The sequence below is a fragment of the Cololabis saira genome, chromosome 4, assembly GCF_033807715.1.
Source record: "Cololabis saira isolate AMF1-May2022 chromosome 4, fColSai1.1, whole genome shotgun sequence".
Lineage (NCBI taxonomy): Eukaryota > Metazoa > Chordata > Actinopteri > Beloniformes > Belonidae > Cololabis > Cololabis saira.
In genome coordinates this window covers 39,857,215-39,874,787 of record NC_084590.1, presented here as the reverse complement: position 1 = coordinate 39,874,787, position 17,573 = coordinate 39,857,215, and the positions used below count along the sequence as shown (strand labels likewise).

Here is a 17,573-nt window from a genome sequence, read left to right as displayed (position 1 = left end):
GAATTAGTCCAACATCCAAGAAAATCACAAGTGTGTCAGATTTGAAAATTGTAAATTTGCTCGAAAAAAGTCTAAACATTGAATTTGATCCATAACTACATCTGCATTACTGGGGGATTTTTTTTTCTTGCTGTCTCACTGTCTGGCACTTTTAAAACGCCAAACAGCAGTAACAGCTGTGCATCCATACAGGACTGCCTCAGAAAAATAGAATATTGTGATTTTCTGTAATGCAATTACAAAAACAAAAATGTGATACATTCTTAGTTTAAGAAAACTCAAATATCCTATCTCAAAAAATTAGAATATTCTGGGAATCTTAATCTTAAACTGTAAGCCATAATCAGCTATATTAAAATAATAAAAGGCTTGCAATATTTCAGTTGATTTGTAATGAATCCAGAATGTATGACATTTTTGTTTTTTTTAATTGCATTACAGAAAAAAAAAGGACTTTATCACAATATTCTAATTTCCTGACAGTCCTGCATGTGAAGCATCTCAGTGAGAGTTCCCCACCTGGCTAACACAAGAAAAAGAAGAAAAGAAAGTCACATTTTAACAGTTTGGCAGAGTAATCTGCAAACATATAACGTGAATACTAAAGCAAAGACAGATTTTCTCATGTTTTGTTTCAGATAAGTCAGCCACCTTATTGCACCAGCATGATTGTTTACCTTGGCCACAGGTGTGCGCCATGTCAGCGTTATGTCACAGCTGTCTGTTATCCGAGAGCAACATAACCTTTTAGCCATCATTCTGACATGAAATAACCTGACAGGTAGTGTTAATCTCCTCTGGAGACAGAAATGACAGACTGGTGCAGCACAGAGAGGAATGGAGCAGCTAATGTTACTCACTTAGTCACCTGGCACAGCAGCGATGTTCCCAATGCAGCTTTCCCCGGAATGTCTAATGTCAACACGCTACGACGACCTGCTACCTGAGACTGATAACTCGCTAGCTACCTGGATAAACACAAGAAAAGGCAGAATGTGACATGCTAGCGTAAGCTACCTAGGGCTAGTTAGCAGTGTGATGTGTTTTCTCTCCTCGTGTAAAGCGCGATGCCTTGTCGCGACTGCAGGATTAAACAGATCAAAGGACGTAGCAAGCAATTATAGAAGCTACAAAATCGATAATGCCAGCCTGGCTGCTAGTTTTATCGAGATAACTTTCCATCCAACCCTGTTCCTCGAATAAAAGGCAGGAATTTCGCCATCGCTTGCAGGGCTTAGTGCGCATGCGCAAACGAGCAACTCTAAAGACGAATCCCAAATTCCAAGATTGCGGAGAAAAAATATTTTAAAACTTCTCACGTTGTTCAATTCGCCTCCTGTCGTTTTATGCAATCGGGATGAGTTGTTGCATTAAAAGGCTTCGTTTGTTTACTTACATGTTCATGACTTTAGAGGAAGACCGTATGGTTGACGTGTCTGTGACCGGTTCGTCCGAGTCAGCCGCAGACAAATATGTGTGCAATGAAGCGAAGAGAGAACTATTTTTGCATGTTGTATAATCGATCTTCCTGGGGTCAGTTTTGACACCACGGGATTTCCAGAGCTTCTCAGTTGCATATTGTTGCACGTAAAGCCAAATATTCACCGTGCTTTCACTTTGACCCTGTTTCCTTCACTTAAAAAAAGCTTCTTTGCATAAGGCAAAAAAAAAAAAAAAAATCTATCTATCTATCTATCTATCTATCTATCTATCTATCTATCTATCTATCTATCTATCTATCTATCTATCTATCTATCTATCTATCTATCTATCTATCTATCTATCTATCTATCTATCTATCTATCTATCTATCTATCTATCTATCTATCTATCTATCTATCTATCTATCAATCAAAACATCCAAGTAGTTATCAAAAGCTCGTTATATATATATGTTTTGTTTTTTTCATTATTTCTTTTTTTTGGTATTATATAAGTAGTGATTGTTGAACAGACGGACAGACCATCTTCATATGAATTGTTTTATTTTTTTGAGAAAGGGGCTTCTTCTTGCCCCTTTTCCAACATGGAATGGAACATATGTGAACTATTTCCATGATATGGAATAAATAAAAATGAAATGAAATTTAAAAAAAATATATCTGCCAAGTGTGTAATATGTCTGTCAAACGCTGAACATGAAAACTCTAACTCTGATGAAACAGTGTATTTGGATATGGGTCAAGAAAGCCTCAGTGCTGATGCAAAGACACACAGGCGTTCAGACTATCCAGAGCTCCACCTAATGGACTTTATACAGACTACCTTTCCCCTCCACTGTAATCAGTGAAATCAACAATAAAAAAATAACTCCTTAATGCAACTTTAATGAAAGTTAAATATTTACTAAATGCTTCTTATTTTTTTTTCTAATATTTGTACATGCTATTTTCACAATAAGAGCTTTTTGAATAACAGCAGAAGAGATCTGAATAATGCTAGGGATCAAATTCACAACATCAAAAATTACATTTCAGGTGTCATATAGCTGTGTTATACATCATTAAATAGTAAACAGTAGAAGAAAAAGCACGTGATATGCAGCTATGGAGGATTATTGTGAGGGAAGATGTACAAACGCATTTGTGTACACATACACATTACAAAACGCATACACATTACAAAACGCTGTGCATCAGGAAAATTGCAGCTACTTTAATGATTTGAGCATGAAGTATCACAATCACTATTTTCTAAAATATTGATACTTGAATTAAACAATATTTTTTGTATTTATTCATTTAACCTTTATTTAACCAGGTAAGTCAGTTGAGAACAGTTTCTCATTTACAACGACGACCAGGGCAAGAGGCAGCACAAAGAGTCATACAATCACAGTGAAACAAACTATCAAACACAATATATAAAAAACATACAACACCTAAAAAAAAATGAGTAAAAAATGGTAGTGCTAGTCCAGAAGAGTTACAAACATGTAATAATAACTTGTGAGTCTGAGGTAATGGATAAGAAAAAAATTCCATTGAACATCTTTGCAAAATCTGTAAAATCTTTACACTACAACGCTCACAGAATTATCGTAAAGAGACACTTTTTTCCCCCAAACTGTTGCTCTGAATTTTATAATTTTATAGTTTTATTCTGTTTAACATTTTTTAGAGGTATTTGTTTTATTTATTTATCTGTTTCTTGTAATGTTTTTATTATTATTATATTTTATTGTTGGGGCTGATTATTTTTTTGTCTTAATTCTTGAACTTTTATCATTATTTCATTTTAATTAACTATATTGTATGTCAGTGTGCATTGGTCTCCCAGTTTTTATTTTAGTTTTTATTATGCTTATTTTTCAGTCAAAATGTTAAGCACTTTGTATTTCATGTACCTGGATGAAAGGTGCTATACAAATAAAATGTGATTGATTGATTGATTGATTGATGAACTCTCATTACTCATAGAGTCTCACAGTAATCAATCCCTGTGCAATAATAATAATAATAATAATAATAATAATAATAATAATTATTATTATTATTATTATTATTATTATTATTATTATTGTTGTTGTTATTATTATGATACTACTACTACTACTACTACTAATAATGATAATGATGATAATAATAATAATAATAATAATAATAATAATGATGATGATGATGATGATGATGATGATGATGATGATGATGATGATGGTGATGATGATGATGATGATGATGATAATAATAATAATAATAATAATAATAATCACAATCATATGCTGTAACAATGCACCTTTCAATAACCATGTCTACCTCATACTGCTGCACCTTTAATTTAAAAAAAAGTATATATATGTTAATAAGAGCTGTCATTTGTGTATCTACTGTACAGTGAGCGAATATAACCGAGTCACATTCCCTGTCTTGTTTGACCTGATTTTGACCGGCCAATAAACCTGATTCTGATTCTGTTTCTAAACCTGAGAGACTGAAAGCTCCGAGCTTCCCTGAACGCAGCAGCAGAGTGTCGGAAGTAAAGCCGGCGTGTTTTTTTATCCGCGGTGATGTAGCCACCGAGGCTAGCAGCAGCAGCGAGGTACAGCCGTAGACAAAACCCTAGTTTCACACCGCAGATATGATTCCTTCAGAATATTTTGAGGCGTAATCGTTGATTATAAAACCCCACACCAGGGAGGGAACACTAGCTGAAACAACAGCAAGGTAACGTCAACAGATGGGAGCAGGAGATGTTTCCGACGTCAACAAGACTCTTCACGCTAGTTAGCTGCAATGTTTCTTGCGGGATTGTGCTCTTTTACTTCATAGTTTCTGCACATATTGCATATTATATTAAAAACTGTCACGCTGCTTGCTTGTGGGCTGCACCTTGTGGTAGAGGGGGCTGGATCCACGCTAAGTGTAACTTGTATACTCATGTGAAAGTAGCTGCACTTTTGACAGTTTAAAGAAAACATGCTTTTCAGACACTTAGAAAAGTTATTTGAACTTTAGGTTTTAGATGTGGATTTTCTGTACATTGGTCCATGATTTACCCGCGTTAAAATGGGTTATTTTATGTGTGTGGGGGGTGTTGTATTTTTACCAAGTCCAGTGTCAGTAGTAGGCAAAAACAAAAAAGTAATTCATAGTTGTAAGTGTTTATTCAAGTACATTACATTTCAAGTACATTACTTTGCTTCCACTCATGTACCAGTAAAGGACTAAAAATACTCCATTATAGCAATTTTATTTCAAGTTATGTGCATAAATAATGTATTTTTAAGTGGAGTGTAAGAATAACAAAAAATTCTGCTTTGCCTCCTCTGACTGATTTACATATGACATCTGCATAAAGTTAATACTGATCCATCAGTGTGCAATCAGCATATTTTTGTCGAACCTCTTGAAAACCCTTTTTTAAACCAGGTTTTCCACGAATACGAGGCACATAACGTGTAGCATATTAATAAGTTAGTATGAAAACAAAGTGCTTTCTTGGGTCATAATGTGCACCTTTCTGAGAAACCCACTTAAATGTGTATATGTTTTGTCAGCATGCATACATTTGTTTATGCATGCACGTTTCATGGGCTCAGAACCCAGACACAGTCTGTGCTGCAGTAATGTACATGCATGACCTTTCTTTTATGGATTAAAAAAAAGAAAAAGAAGGGAAATTAGTTGTAGACATTTTTAGTTTTCTATGCATCTGAGTAACACGACCACAAATGCCCATAAACAGTGGCTTTGTCATTACTTCAAGCTTGTATTCAATCTGTTTGACGATGTTTTTTTCTCTCTCCAAAGCTAAGTAGCATGCTGGACGTGGGGAAGTGGCCAGTGTTTGCACTCCTTCCTCCTGAGGAACTGCGACTTATCCGGCAAGCTTGTGTCTTTGGCAGCGCTGCTAATGAAGCTCTCTATGTCACAGTTAATGATGAGGTAACTTTTGAGTTTTAAGCAAAGGTGCCTTAATCCTCCTGTTAGAACTAAGATGTGCTGCCAGACTTGACAGAGTTAATCTGCTTCCAAGACATTGATTCAAGTGTTTATTTCATTTTTTAAGAAGTGCATAAAAACATGCTTCAGCCTTCTCCCTCTCTGGATGATATAAGGGGCAGTTCTCGGCACAGAGATAAGCAGATAGAATGAGTCTATCTTTAGCCATATTGGCCTAATACCTAGGCAATCTCTATTTTCATCCCTCGGAGAGGCGCTATGCGTGGTTCATCTGTCCGTCCTTACTCATTTGTTTATCCATGTGGCTTTAATGGACAGTGTTTTGGAGCAGATTGCTGTGCGGAAAAATTATGTAAAATCAAAATAAGGATAATTTGGCCTTTTGTCATAGTTGACTTTACTTTCTGTGTGTTAGTGTTCGACTTTGGGAAAGTACTTTTCACGCAAATTATTACAAACTGGTTGAAGGTTTAGTTGGTGTTGTTGGGCTGAATTGATCATTTGACAAAGATGTATAGAGAAAATTAAAAATGAAGATAATTATACTGTTATCGCAGAGGAAGTATATAGCGCAAATGTCCGAACAAAAGGAAAAAAAAAAACTTTCCCATTACATTACACCTTCATCAAAATTCCACAAATGAGTGTATTTTCATAATAATGGTACTTACAAACAGACAATTTGTACTTTTTTCTATTTTATGAAGAAGGATTAAATGAATAGGTTTAAATAGATGCAAATCTACAATAATAAAAAAAAAACTGCAGTGTACTCTGAGCCTGTTCTTCTAACATATTTTTAATGGCTAGTATGGATATCTGTAAACACTAGTGCGTAGCATTATATCTGTTAATTTTTTTTAAGAAACAGTCACTTCAGCTGTAATGTTCGGTGTCCGCAGGTTTTTGCTTTAGGCACCAACTGCAGTGGCTGTTTGGGGCTCGGAGATCTTCAAAGCACTATTGAGCCACGGAGGATTGATGTTTTGTGTGGAAAGAAGATTGTGTCCCTAAGCTATGGAACAGGACCACATGTGGTTATCGCTACTGCAGGTAATCAGTCTAGAAGAGAATAGTTTGCAAAAGATTTGTTTATCCCCTGAGGAAATTTCCGCGGGAGGTAGAGGAATGGGAGCCCATGAAAACAAGACCACACTCGATGTGTTTTCCCATTGCTGTCTAAATGTTTAAACTGAAAATTCAAATTGTTTAATGCTAGAGTTTACATGTTGCACTTAGTTAAATATTTAGATACTACTCAGCAGTGTCACTCTACTTGACTTGAGCTGAATTTTTAACTTTTATTGTCTTTTTAATCCTAGTATCGTTATACTTTTTTCTGCTGGTAGTAGTTACGTTACCTGTTAGCCTGCTACCCTTTTCTCTACTTTGTTATATATCTGTCCCTTTCTACACAAACAATTACAGAGGTTGACACAGGATTTAATATTATTCATTATTTAAGCTTCATAAATGCAAGTGACAACTTGAATATTTGATATGAAATAGAGTGGTATTATGCCACGGCCATAAATGTGTAGTTGGCTGCTTATTACCTTCTTCCTTTTTCTTTTTTTTTTTTGTCTGGATAAAATATTAACCGCGGTGAAAACATGAATAAAAGTGTATCTGCTGTTGTGCAGATGGTGAGGTCTTTGCCTGGGGTCATAATGGCTACAGCCAACTGGGAAATGGGACAACTAACCATGGATTGACCCCTTCCCTGGTGTCCACCAACCTCCTGAGCAAGAGAGTGACAGAAGTAGCCTGTGGTTCCCACCACACCATTGCTCTCACCGGTGATGGAGAGGTAGGTCATCCTCTCTTCTCTTCCCACTTTAGTTTTATTTTTTTCTGTTTATTCTGTGTATTACTCGGGGGGGAAAAAACAAACTTGTATCTCTTTGTCCAGGTGTTCGCTTGGGGTTACAACAACTCAGGCCAAGTAGGTTCGGGGTCTACTGCGAATCAGCCAACACCGCGGCGGGTTAGCAGCTGCCTGCAGAACAAAGTGGTGGTCAACATAGCCTGCGGCCAACTCTGCTCTATGGCTGTTCTCGACAACGGAGAGGTAACTTGGAACATCAGTTGGAAGATATTTACTAGGATTACGTGTCTAGAATTCAGTTCTGGAGCAAATAAAGAAGTAGTTTACAGAATATTTTATAATATGGCTTTAACAGTGAGCTATAAATATACAAAAACATCCCCATCTTTTCGTTTTTAGATCTATGGTTGGGGCTACAATTGCAATGGACAGCTAGGTCTGGGCAACAATGGAAATCAGCAGACGCCGTGCAGGATCGCTGCCCTGCAAGGCATCAACGTAGTCCAGGTAAAGTTAAGAGCCCATGTAGTCTTACAAAACTACTTATTTCTCTTGTGGTTCCCTTTAACACACTACCTTTCTTCCAAATACAGGTAGCTTGTGGATATGCACACACTCTGGCTCTTACAGATGAGGGGTTTGTTTATGCCTGGGGAGCCAATTCCTATGGACAGCTGGGAACTGGCAATAAAAGTAACCAAGCGGTCCCCACTCTAATAAATACAGACAAAGAGAGGCAAGTATTTTCTTTTTCCTATTCTAAAGAACGCTATATCAGTGGGAGTGACAAATAAAATACACCTTTTTTTTCCCACTCTGACCCCCCCCCCAATCTATCTTTACCAGAACTTTAAATTATTCAAATGTAAACTCAGATGAACAACTGCATGTCACAATTGCTCGTTTCATTATTCATATAAGAAAAAAACCATCAAATAAGATAAAAATGCAAAAAGAGTGTGTGAAGACATAAACACAACCTATAATTCAACAGCCTGTTGAGCCATCTCTAGCAGCCTTGAGTTGAAGTATTGGTATTTAATGTGACTTTATCAATCTCTTATGTCGTGTAGGACCAAGTGGAGGAACATCTAGATAGGTTTTTTTATTTTTTTTATTGTTTGCTTTGTCTCGAACACAACAAAATCCATCAAATTTAAAAGCATCAAAATATAAAAAAAGCAAAACAATTTAACAGTCTCAATCAAAAATATAACACACAGCAAAACAATGTGTTCGAGAGGGAACAGGAGGAAGCAGAACGCTTATTTAGTCCTGTCCCTTCCTCACAATATCATATCATATATGCCCTGTAAAAATTAAAATAATAAATAAAGAAAGAAAGAAAAGACAAAATAAATACAACACAAACAACCAATTAACGAGATCAAGGCATAATTAAACCGGTCTCCTACAATATCCTAAATTCAGAAACCCAATCTCCCAGTCACCTCTACGATAGGTGGAGGTATTCAGTGGAAAGGAGAGGAATGAAGGCTGGCCACAGCAAGGTGCAATACATGTGTCAGACTGAAGGGAAGCCAGGTGGAACGGTGAGGCTATAAGGAGAGAAGAGATAAATAATGATTTGATTTTACGTACTCTGGGTCAACAGTCCAGAGTGTGGAAAACAAGCGTGTACTAGCAGCTTGTCACGGGTGATGTGTAAGCAAGAATGAACGGTTCTCTCTTCCTTTTAGTGTTTCCTCAATTCACTTAAGTTTGGAAGCCTTGATTTAAACACAGCTGTTTTCAGGTCCTGCCATAATATTTCAGTCTGATTGAGGTCTGGATCTAAAAAAACGACTTGATTCTTTTCTCTTCCGGACAGTTTGTTATGAAGTTGCTGGTGTACCGAGGACTTTTCCTTTGTTCCACGATTCAGTATCTGCCAAGCTTTATCTGTCATGACTGATGACCACACATTGGAAAAGAGCGTACTTTGGATTACAGTAGAGTTTATGGTTGAATCGGTGTCTATGAGCAGCCCCAGCGCCGCCTCCATTCTACAGTGCTTTGAGAGTTAGTAATGCTGTTTACACCTGTTATGTATGGCTGTGTATCACGCAATTACAACTATTGTGGTTGGTCCAGGTAGAAGCCTAAGCTGTGCTGCCATGTACTTTTTAAGTAGAATTAGTTTTGTACTCTCCACATACCCTAATAGGCCAAGCTTGATCATTTGTTTTGCTCATGAACATTAGCAGTCAACATGCTGTAGAGTCTTGGAAGTAGACAATGGATATTTTTGCAGTTTCTCTGAGTTTCCACAGTATTTTTTGGTGGTAATTAAAGTTCCCCAGGTTGACGGGCAACAGTTATTGCTTCTCAGTTCATTCTTTTATCATTACTGATGTCTCTTCTGCTTAGAGGAAAGAATGTGTGTACCGTACACACACACACACACACACACACACACACACACACACACACACACACACACTTTTACAGAGGAGCTCACATTTTTTTTTAAACAAGTGTGTGAGGTGCTCACATTTGCTATTAATCAAGTTAATTTGATTAGTTGCACCCAGCAGCCACTTATTTAGTTTATCACACAGTATTATATATCCATTTGAATTAGTTTCTGATAAATGATGAAATGGTCTAATGTATTGAGTTGTTCATCTGAGGTTGTATTTACCTACCGGTAATTTCAAAATCTGGCCTGGGCTAAATTATGTTTGTCTATGTCCTTGTATGTAAGCCTAAGAACTGTACATGGTATAAAATCCTGGAACGGTTTAACGGTGAAGTGTTTCTCCTTGCCAACTGTAGCATGGTTTAGTTCGACCTGTCTAACTTACCACAATGGACAAATTTCACGAGAAGGTGCTGGAAACGCTTGAATTCTGATTTTGGTTGCCAGGATGGTGGAGGTGGCGGCATGTCACACCAGCCACACGTCAGCGGCCAAGACGCAGAGCGGTCAGGTCCTGATGTGGGGTCAGTGCCGAGGTCAGGCCGTGTCCAGTCCTCACCTCACGCATTTCAGCAGCACAGACGACGTGTTCGCCTGCTTCGCCACGCCGGCCGTCACGTGGCACCTCCTGTCAGTAGGTATGAATGTTGCAGAAACCAAAGAATCCCAGAGCCGAGACAGGTTTCCAGAGGTCGGCTATTCTCGATAATTAAGAGATTTTTTTTTTGAATTTTTAAAATTGCCTTATTTACCCTTTGACCATTAGAGATCATTATGCAGTAGGCACATATCTGTGTGTCATAGGTGCAAATTCCTGGAACCGGTCAAAGAAATAAACAGGAAACACTGTTTCCTCCTTATGTAAAAAAAAAAAAAAAAAAAAAGAAAATCTTGAACATGTTTTTTGAGCTTCATTTCTGTTTTAGTCTTTTTTTTTTTTTTTAAGTTAATTACTTCCAGCTTTAAAATCTGTTAGATTAATGAGCCAATAATGTAATGACTTGTCTCATCAGTGCTTTCCTTCTTTTATAACTCATTTAATTTGTAATTGGAGAAAAATAAATGGTGACATCCAATTAAATCAGCGATTGCCGAGTGTTGCCTTTTAATTGTGTACTGGAGGGAGTCGTATCTGGAGCTTTTAAAGGAGTGACTTTTAAACATTGCTTCTCTAAGCTGAACTGCATTATATCATACTCTACACATCCTGTGTATGCAGTATATTTAAAATAAAATAAGTCAACTGTAAGTCTTTAAAGTAGACATGAAGTGTAGCACTAATGTTTGTTAATATTAATAAAAATGAAAAAATCCTCACATTTGTGTGTTGTTTTTGCCAGATGGAGACGACTACCTGACTGTTGCCCAGTCTTTGAAGAAGGAGTTTGACAGTCCAGAGATTTCCGACCTGAAGTTCTTGGTGGATGGAAAATGCATCCATGTTCACAAAGCCCTGCTGAAGATCAGGTAGACATTATGGCTTTTTATTAATACGGATGTGATTCGGGCAAATATGTAGTCTGTTGTCTGGGAAGAGCTGTCACGAGTTCCTGGGCTGCCTTCAAGGCTTCAAGGCTGCTTTGGTGTACACATTCGGAATTACTTTCTGGTTCATATCATGAACAGAAACTTTGTCTCCAGGTCTTTCTCTTTGAAGTCGGGTTAAAGTATTTTCTTGAATGTGGGTTTTCTTCCATTTATTCTTTCTTCTTTAACTGGACTTTCATTTTGGTCACATGCGTTTTTTTTTTTTTGTTCTCCATGAATCAGAGATTGTGCTTGATCAGGAGTAATGAGAAGCCTTGACACACCAGCATACCACAGGGGGGAAGAGAAACACACAGTTATGTAATTGATAATTTTAGTAACACTAAGGCAAGAAAGAATTGCTTAATTTTGCTGCAATCAAGTCGGCAGGCAGAGAGCTATTATCCTCTGAGAATTACTTTTACATCCACACTGCTTTCCTATATTTAAACTGCATCTGCTAGACAGCGTTTCCTGTTAGTCACGGAGAAGCCGAGAACGGCCTATTGTTTGCCGTGTTTCTTTTTATAACCACACTTGAACACGGAGTACCTGCATTCCTGTCACTTGCTCTTTGGCACTGTCAGCAGGAAGGAGCCAGGCTGTCTGCATCGTCACCCTCGGTGCTTGCGCTCACACTAATATGAAAAGCTGAAAAAACCTTCTGCTTTTGGCAAGCTCTCGTGCAAAGGACACTTTAAAAATCCCCCAGAGGATGAAGACCGAGTTGTTTGGAGTGTCTGGGAACTCGGTGTTAACAGTCGGGGGAGATTTGCAGCGAGGGAGAGGAGAGAAGATGAAAAATGAAATCGGAGTGTCTAAAGCAGAGGTCCATAAGGAGCAAATCAAGAAAAGGACTGTGGGCTATAATTTTTTTGGCAGAGTGCTGCCACTTTGACCCCTTAACTGTATGATAACCTTGAAATGAGTCTGGGGTTGGGAGAGGTGAATCTGTAGATATGAGAGATGCTTTATTGATCCTGCCTCACAGCACAGAAAATATACTGAAGTAACTGCAAATGCAAAAGAAAACATGTATAAAATAATTTTTATAAGACTATACAGGACTGACTCAGAAAATTTGAATATTGTGATAAAGTTCTTTATTTTCTGTAATGCAATTTAAAAAAAAAAAAAAAAAAAAAATAATGTCATACATTCTGGATTCATTACAAATCAACTGAAATATTTCAAGCCTTTTATTATTTTAATATTGCTGATTATGGCTTACAGTTTAAGATTAAGATTCCCAGAATATTCAAATTTTTTGAGATAGGATAGTTGAGTTTTCTTAAGCTGTAAACCATGATCAGCAATATTAAAATAATAAAAGGCTTGCAATATTTCAGTTGATTTGTAATGAATCCAGAATGTATGACATTTTTGTATTACAGAAAATAAAGGACTTTATCACAATATTCTAATTTTCTGAGACAGTCCTGTATATACATACGGTTCTTGGAGCAGTTTTTGTACAAATGACTAATGGATCAAATTATCACACTTTCTACAGGAGTTCATATGTAATTTGTTATTGCTTTGCTCGTTGAGAATCCTTTGCAGTCTATCACTGCGTGACGTCTGGAAGCCACAAACGTCACCAAAGAGCAGGTGTCTTTTCTCTTTTGTGATGCTTTACCAGGTTTTCGCTGCAGCTGTCTTCGCTTATTGTTTCTCTGTAGGTCCTTTTTGTTTTGTCTTCATCGAGTGAAATGCCGCCTAAATTGGTTGTGATGAGGCGATTTGTCCCAACTGTCTCAATTCAATTTTATTTGTATAGCGTGTAATACAACAGATGTTGTCTCTAGACACTTTCCAGAGACCCAGAACATGACCCCCGAGCAATTATTACATAAACAATGGAAGGTAAAAACTCCCCTAGTGGGAGAAAAGCCTTAAGCCAAAAAGAGGCAAGGAAAAACTCCCCTTTAGGAGGAAGAAACCTTGAGCAGGACCAGGCTCATAAGGGGGGGACGTCAGCAGCACACAGCAGGCAGGTGGAAGCAGCAGCGGGATGACCAGGGGGGGGGGGGGGGTCTCTTACCCTCAAAAACACTAATGTTGTTTTTGCAGTGTATTTATCGATCTGTGCGGTCAGCTTTGCTGCATTAGTCTGAACATAAGCTGACAGTTTATCTTAATACATCTTAGAAATCAGCCGGGGGTTCCTGTATTCTATTATATTATTAAAAAAATCTGTATTAACTCTGCTTCCATTTGTTTTACAGGTGACTGTGTGTTGTGGATCAGTGAGGCATTGTTTACGTACTTTTTCTTCTTTTGATTAGCTTGATTTTAATTGCAAGTTGGGTTTTGGCTTTTTCAGATTGATTCTTTTTTCTTCTTCTTCTTAGTAGCTTGCACCCAGTAGTGAACCTTTTTTATTTATTCCTGCAAAGTCTTCCCTCAGTGTTAGACCTTGGTAGTGATGTGTCTACTCCCTGCACAGTTTTCTTCACTTGAATGAATGCTAAGAATGCTCCTTTTTTTCTGGAAAGGTTCCTGAACTCACCCACCACTGTTGCCTGTTACTGAATATGGTCTGAATGTGCTGAGAGTCTGCTCCTTCAGCACATATTCATTAATTTACAGTAACTGAATATGCGCTGGTAAAACAAAACAAACAGCTAATCATTTGTCAGAGTCCAAATAGTTCCTGGGTCTAACTGTACGCACTGTATCTATGCTGTTTATTACGCTATTTAATTATTTTCCTAATGTTTTGGTTTCTTTGCAGCTCCTGCTGATTTCCTTTCTGAAAACAAATTAGGTTTGATCTTGAAAATAACCAGACTGAGCACTCGGTCATGAACTGCAGTCATGTTTATTTGACAATCGTTGTAAAAGATAGGCCAGCACATTGTCTTGTCAGGAGAATAATCCGGCCCTTTTGTCCGCTCTCCAGGTGTGAGCACTTCCGTGCATTGTTGAACGAAACGGACGAAGATGCCATTGAAATCCACCAGTTCTCCTACCTGGTGTACAGAGCCTTTCTGGAGTATCTCTACACAGATACCATTAACCTGCCACCAGAGGATGCTATTGGTAAGCATTAACGTGGGCCACATTCTCTCCCGTCTGATAGAAGCAGAACTAGGGCTGGGCGATATGGACCAAAAGTCATATCTCGATATTTTCTAGCTAAATGGCGATACTCGATATATATCTCGATATTTTTTCTGTGCCATAATTGGGGTTTCCCCCAAAGCATTATAGCATAGCATCTCTGTTAGCTTCATTTTTTTCTGAGGCAAACCCTTAAAAAAACAGTCAGTTTTAGTACAAAGCCTCGTGCCAAATGTCACACAGGTTCCTTTATTAACAGAGGTCTGCACAATATCAAAATGTATAAAACAAATGAAATAAAAATAAACTGCCTGCATATATAGAATAAAAATGCTTCTTGAATAAAATAAAACAAATATCCCTTTCCTGCATAACAATTAAATGAAAATACACTGTGCAATTAATACAATGTAGACAGTAACAGGCAGACTTTTCCACTGAGGTTGACAGTTGTGCAAATAACAAAACATTTGTGCAAATCTCAAATAAAACATTCAAGTCATTTTGTCACAAAATAAGCTATATCAAAATCATAAAAAAAAATGTTATTTTTTTTTTTTTTTTTTTTTTTTAAATCGATATAAACGATATTGTCTCGTACCATATCGTGTTTGAAAATATATCGATATATATTAAAATCTCGATATATCTCCCAGCCCCAACCAGAACACATGAACAAATCAGTGCAGAAGTCCTGAACATATTGAGCTGTGTGTCGATCTTGCTTGTGCAGGGCTGCTGGACTTGGCTACGTTCTACAGAGAGACAAGACTAAAAAGGTTGTGTCAGGAAACAATCAAGCGGGGCATTTCTGAAGAGAATGCCGTCACTCTGCTCTCTGCCGCCGTCAAGTATGAGGCGCGGGTAAGCTCTTAGCCCCTTGACACGCATCAAACACCATGCTGGTGGGTGCCTGCCTGCACAGTAGCTAGTCAGTTATCCTCCTCAGCACTGACCAGATAGCCCTCTTCATTTCTAGGACCTGGAGGAGTTCTGCTTCAAGTTTTGCGTCAACCACCTTACAGCTGTCACGCAGACCCTGGCCTTTGCAGAAATGGATCATGACCTGCTCAAGAACTTCATTAGTAAAGCCAGTCGCTACGGGGCCTTCAAAAACTGACTAGAGAAGCCCCCACGGTGAGGGATTCGAGACGACGTGAACTAATCCCACAGAGGAGAGCCGGGCAGAGTAAACAGAGGCCCAGTCAGCTTCTTCAAAGACTCGTCCGAGGGGATGTGAACGCTGAAGAGGCCGATGGTTTACGGTTTCACCCGCTAGCCGATGCTCTGGTGTGACTGCTCTAAACCTTGTCCAAACACTTTGGAGTGGGGCTTAAACATTGGGATACACCGTCTGTCCAGTAAGAAGCAGACGGTGAAGAGGCTGAACGAGAACATGTGCCACAGTAGTTAGACGATTTTATTTTTCTTCTGCATCCAAGGCTGGTTTCTGTTACAGCGCCTGTCATGTTTGACCAGCTTAGACGTCAGGTTATCAGAAGCAAAGTATTCAGCTATGAATTAAGCCTTCACATTGATTTAACTTTTTTTGTATAACCCAACCTAGCTCTTATTGGCCTATTATAGATATTAAGTGATTATAAAATATTAAAAAGATGTAAAAATAAAGAACGAAGCAGGGCTACTTCTTTCACTCGCTGCAGCGGATCATTATGTTCCACATATTGATCAGAATAAGTTTTACTTCAGATGCCATTCCTGACGTCTCAGTGTCTCAGTGTATCCGGACTTGGGACCGGCATCATGGGACCACGCTGGCTTGTGACCGCTTAGCATCTGGGATGAAGCAAAAATGTATGCTTGGACTAATTTAAAAAATGGTGTCGTCAAGTAAACGACAGAGCAAAGCAAGGTCTCTTGTTTACAATCCTTTTAGGCACATGTAGCTCAGCACAGCCAAGCAGATTAGAGGTGCACAGTTGAGCAGTGTCCTCTCAATAAATACCTTTCTAGTCTATTAAATAAATTGCTGAAGCATTAATAAACACTGACTTAATCTATTCTGGCCTCTGTGTAACAGTGTTTTATTTGGATGTCTGTGTTCTCCTGCTTTCTAGGCTGAGGAGGCAAACATCCACGCTGCTCTTCTGACTCCACTGCAACATGCACACCTATTTTTGTTTCCGAATAGTTTGTGTCTTATTCATGTTAATCTCACACGTAGTGAATGTGTTTTTTTTGCCACTTTCGTTTTATGTACTCACCCGTTGCTCGTATGGGATCCAAACCTGTGGTAACTGCTTGGTATCTGTGTTGACTAACTTTTGGATCGCAGTAGGAGCTTGACTCATACCCTCATGTTGATTCCTGTGTTTCCCCTCGGTGCAGCCGTTTTGTTTTTTTCCACTTTAATTTCCTTGGTATGTTTACAGCTTTTTTTTGGTTTGTTTTTATTAATATTTTGCTTACCTCATTGGCAGCATTTGGTTTCTTTTTACAAGTATTTCTTTATATGTCTCCCCTGATAGCACCTTGTGGTGATGAAATAATGTCATCTTAGTGAAATTGCCAACAGATTGCATTTCAGTCTCTTACTGGCCCACAAGGCATTTAAATCTCAGCTTGTTAAATCAGTCTAAACAGAATGTAACTAAAAGCTTACGTACTATTAATTTAACAAGCCATTTAGAACATTTCTGGTGCATTTTTTTTTTCTTGATAATTACTCAAAATTTCCACTGTGTACTTATTTTCTATAGGAAAACGAAAGTGCTGTGAGCTGCTGTAAGTGGCACGAATAAATATTTGACAATGTCATGTAGATGTATTGAAATAAAAAGAAAAAACTTTCAAAACACACCATGGTAACTGTTCTTCAAATAGCAGCCGTCAGGGGGCAGTATGTTTTATATATGACTCAACTTATTCACATCGTTACTGCACGGTTACCTGAAAGTTCCTTTTTTTTTTTTTTAAACAGTTGCTTTGAAAGTAGCCACGGACGCATTTTATACTTGCAATGATGCAAAGCTTGGGATCATTAAGTGAAATGTAGACGACACTCAGTTCTTTCTGTACAACATAGTATGTGTTGCAGTGACACGGGAAGTGGCAGCATTGATTTGAACACATGATGTAATGGCAGACTTGCGTGTGTTGGAAAACCAGCAGTCGCAGTTTTACTTCTTCCTGCCACAGTGACCTTTTGCCTGATATGTGTATACCTGCACACCCGAAAGTGAGCTTTTAGACACCTAAATGTTTCAGTCGGGCTTCAGCCGAGTCTTGATGCATGTGTTTAAAATAAGACATTAACACATTAAACATTAAATCCTAGAGGGATCCAGAATAGGTGGAGTTTATTTGA

At 38.1% G+C, this 17,573-nt stretch overlaps 2 protein-coding genes across 7 annotated transcripts in view; one reads left to right on the top strand and one right to left on the bottom strand.

The window, feature by feature from the left end:
- fndc3a (fibronectin type III domain containing 3A) overlaps positions 1 to 1,456 on the bottom strand; it is a 42,652-nt gene extending 41,196 nt beyond the window's left edge. For 2 of the 4 annotated variants that reach the window (XM_061719753.1, XM_061719755.1), the window contains exon 1: positions 861 to 1,224. The gene's annotated coding sequence lies outside the window, so the exon portion shown is untranslated. Of the gene's footprint in view, positions 1 to 860; positions 1,225 to 1,396 lie in introns of those variants that run through there. The other 2 variants (XM_061719756.1, XM_061719757.1) reach the window with 2 other exon arrangements.
- Positions 1,457 to 3,956: 2,500 nt separating this feature from the next.
- On the top strand, positions 3,957 to 17,063 carry rcbtb2 (regulator of chromosome condensation (RCC1) and BTB (POZ) domain containing protein 2). Of its 3 annotated transcripts, none has more exons than XM_061719760.1 (12): positions 3,957 to 4,038; positions 5,250 to 5,384; positions 6,305 to 6,455; positions 7,046 to 7,212; positions 7,315 to 7,473; positions 7,630 to 7,737; positions 7,824 to 7,966; positions 10,100 to 10,290; positions 10,993 to 11,119; positions 14,085 to 14,224; positions 14,979 to 15,109; positions 15,225 to 17,063. In XM_061719760.1, exons 2-12 carry the CDS (start codon positions 5,259 to 5,261, stop codon positions 15,363 to 15,365), a joined length of 1,584 nt encoding a protein of 527 aa, XP_061575744.1. In that variant the 5' UTR covers positions 3,957 to 4,038; positions 5,250 to 5,258; the 3' UTR covers positions 15,366 to 17,063. The 3 variants fall into 3 exon arrangements, with proteins under 3 accessions (XP_061575744.1, XP_061575743.1, XP_061575742.1); XM_061719758.1 differs by having other exon boundaries at positions 3,974 to 4,163; XM_061719759.1 differs by lacking the exon at positions 14,979 to 15,109 and having other exon boundaries at positions 3,973 to 4,163; positions 16,324 to 17,063.
- Positions 17,064 to 17,573: the final 510 nt, after the last annotated feature.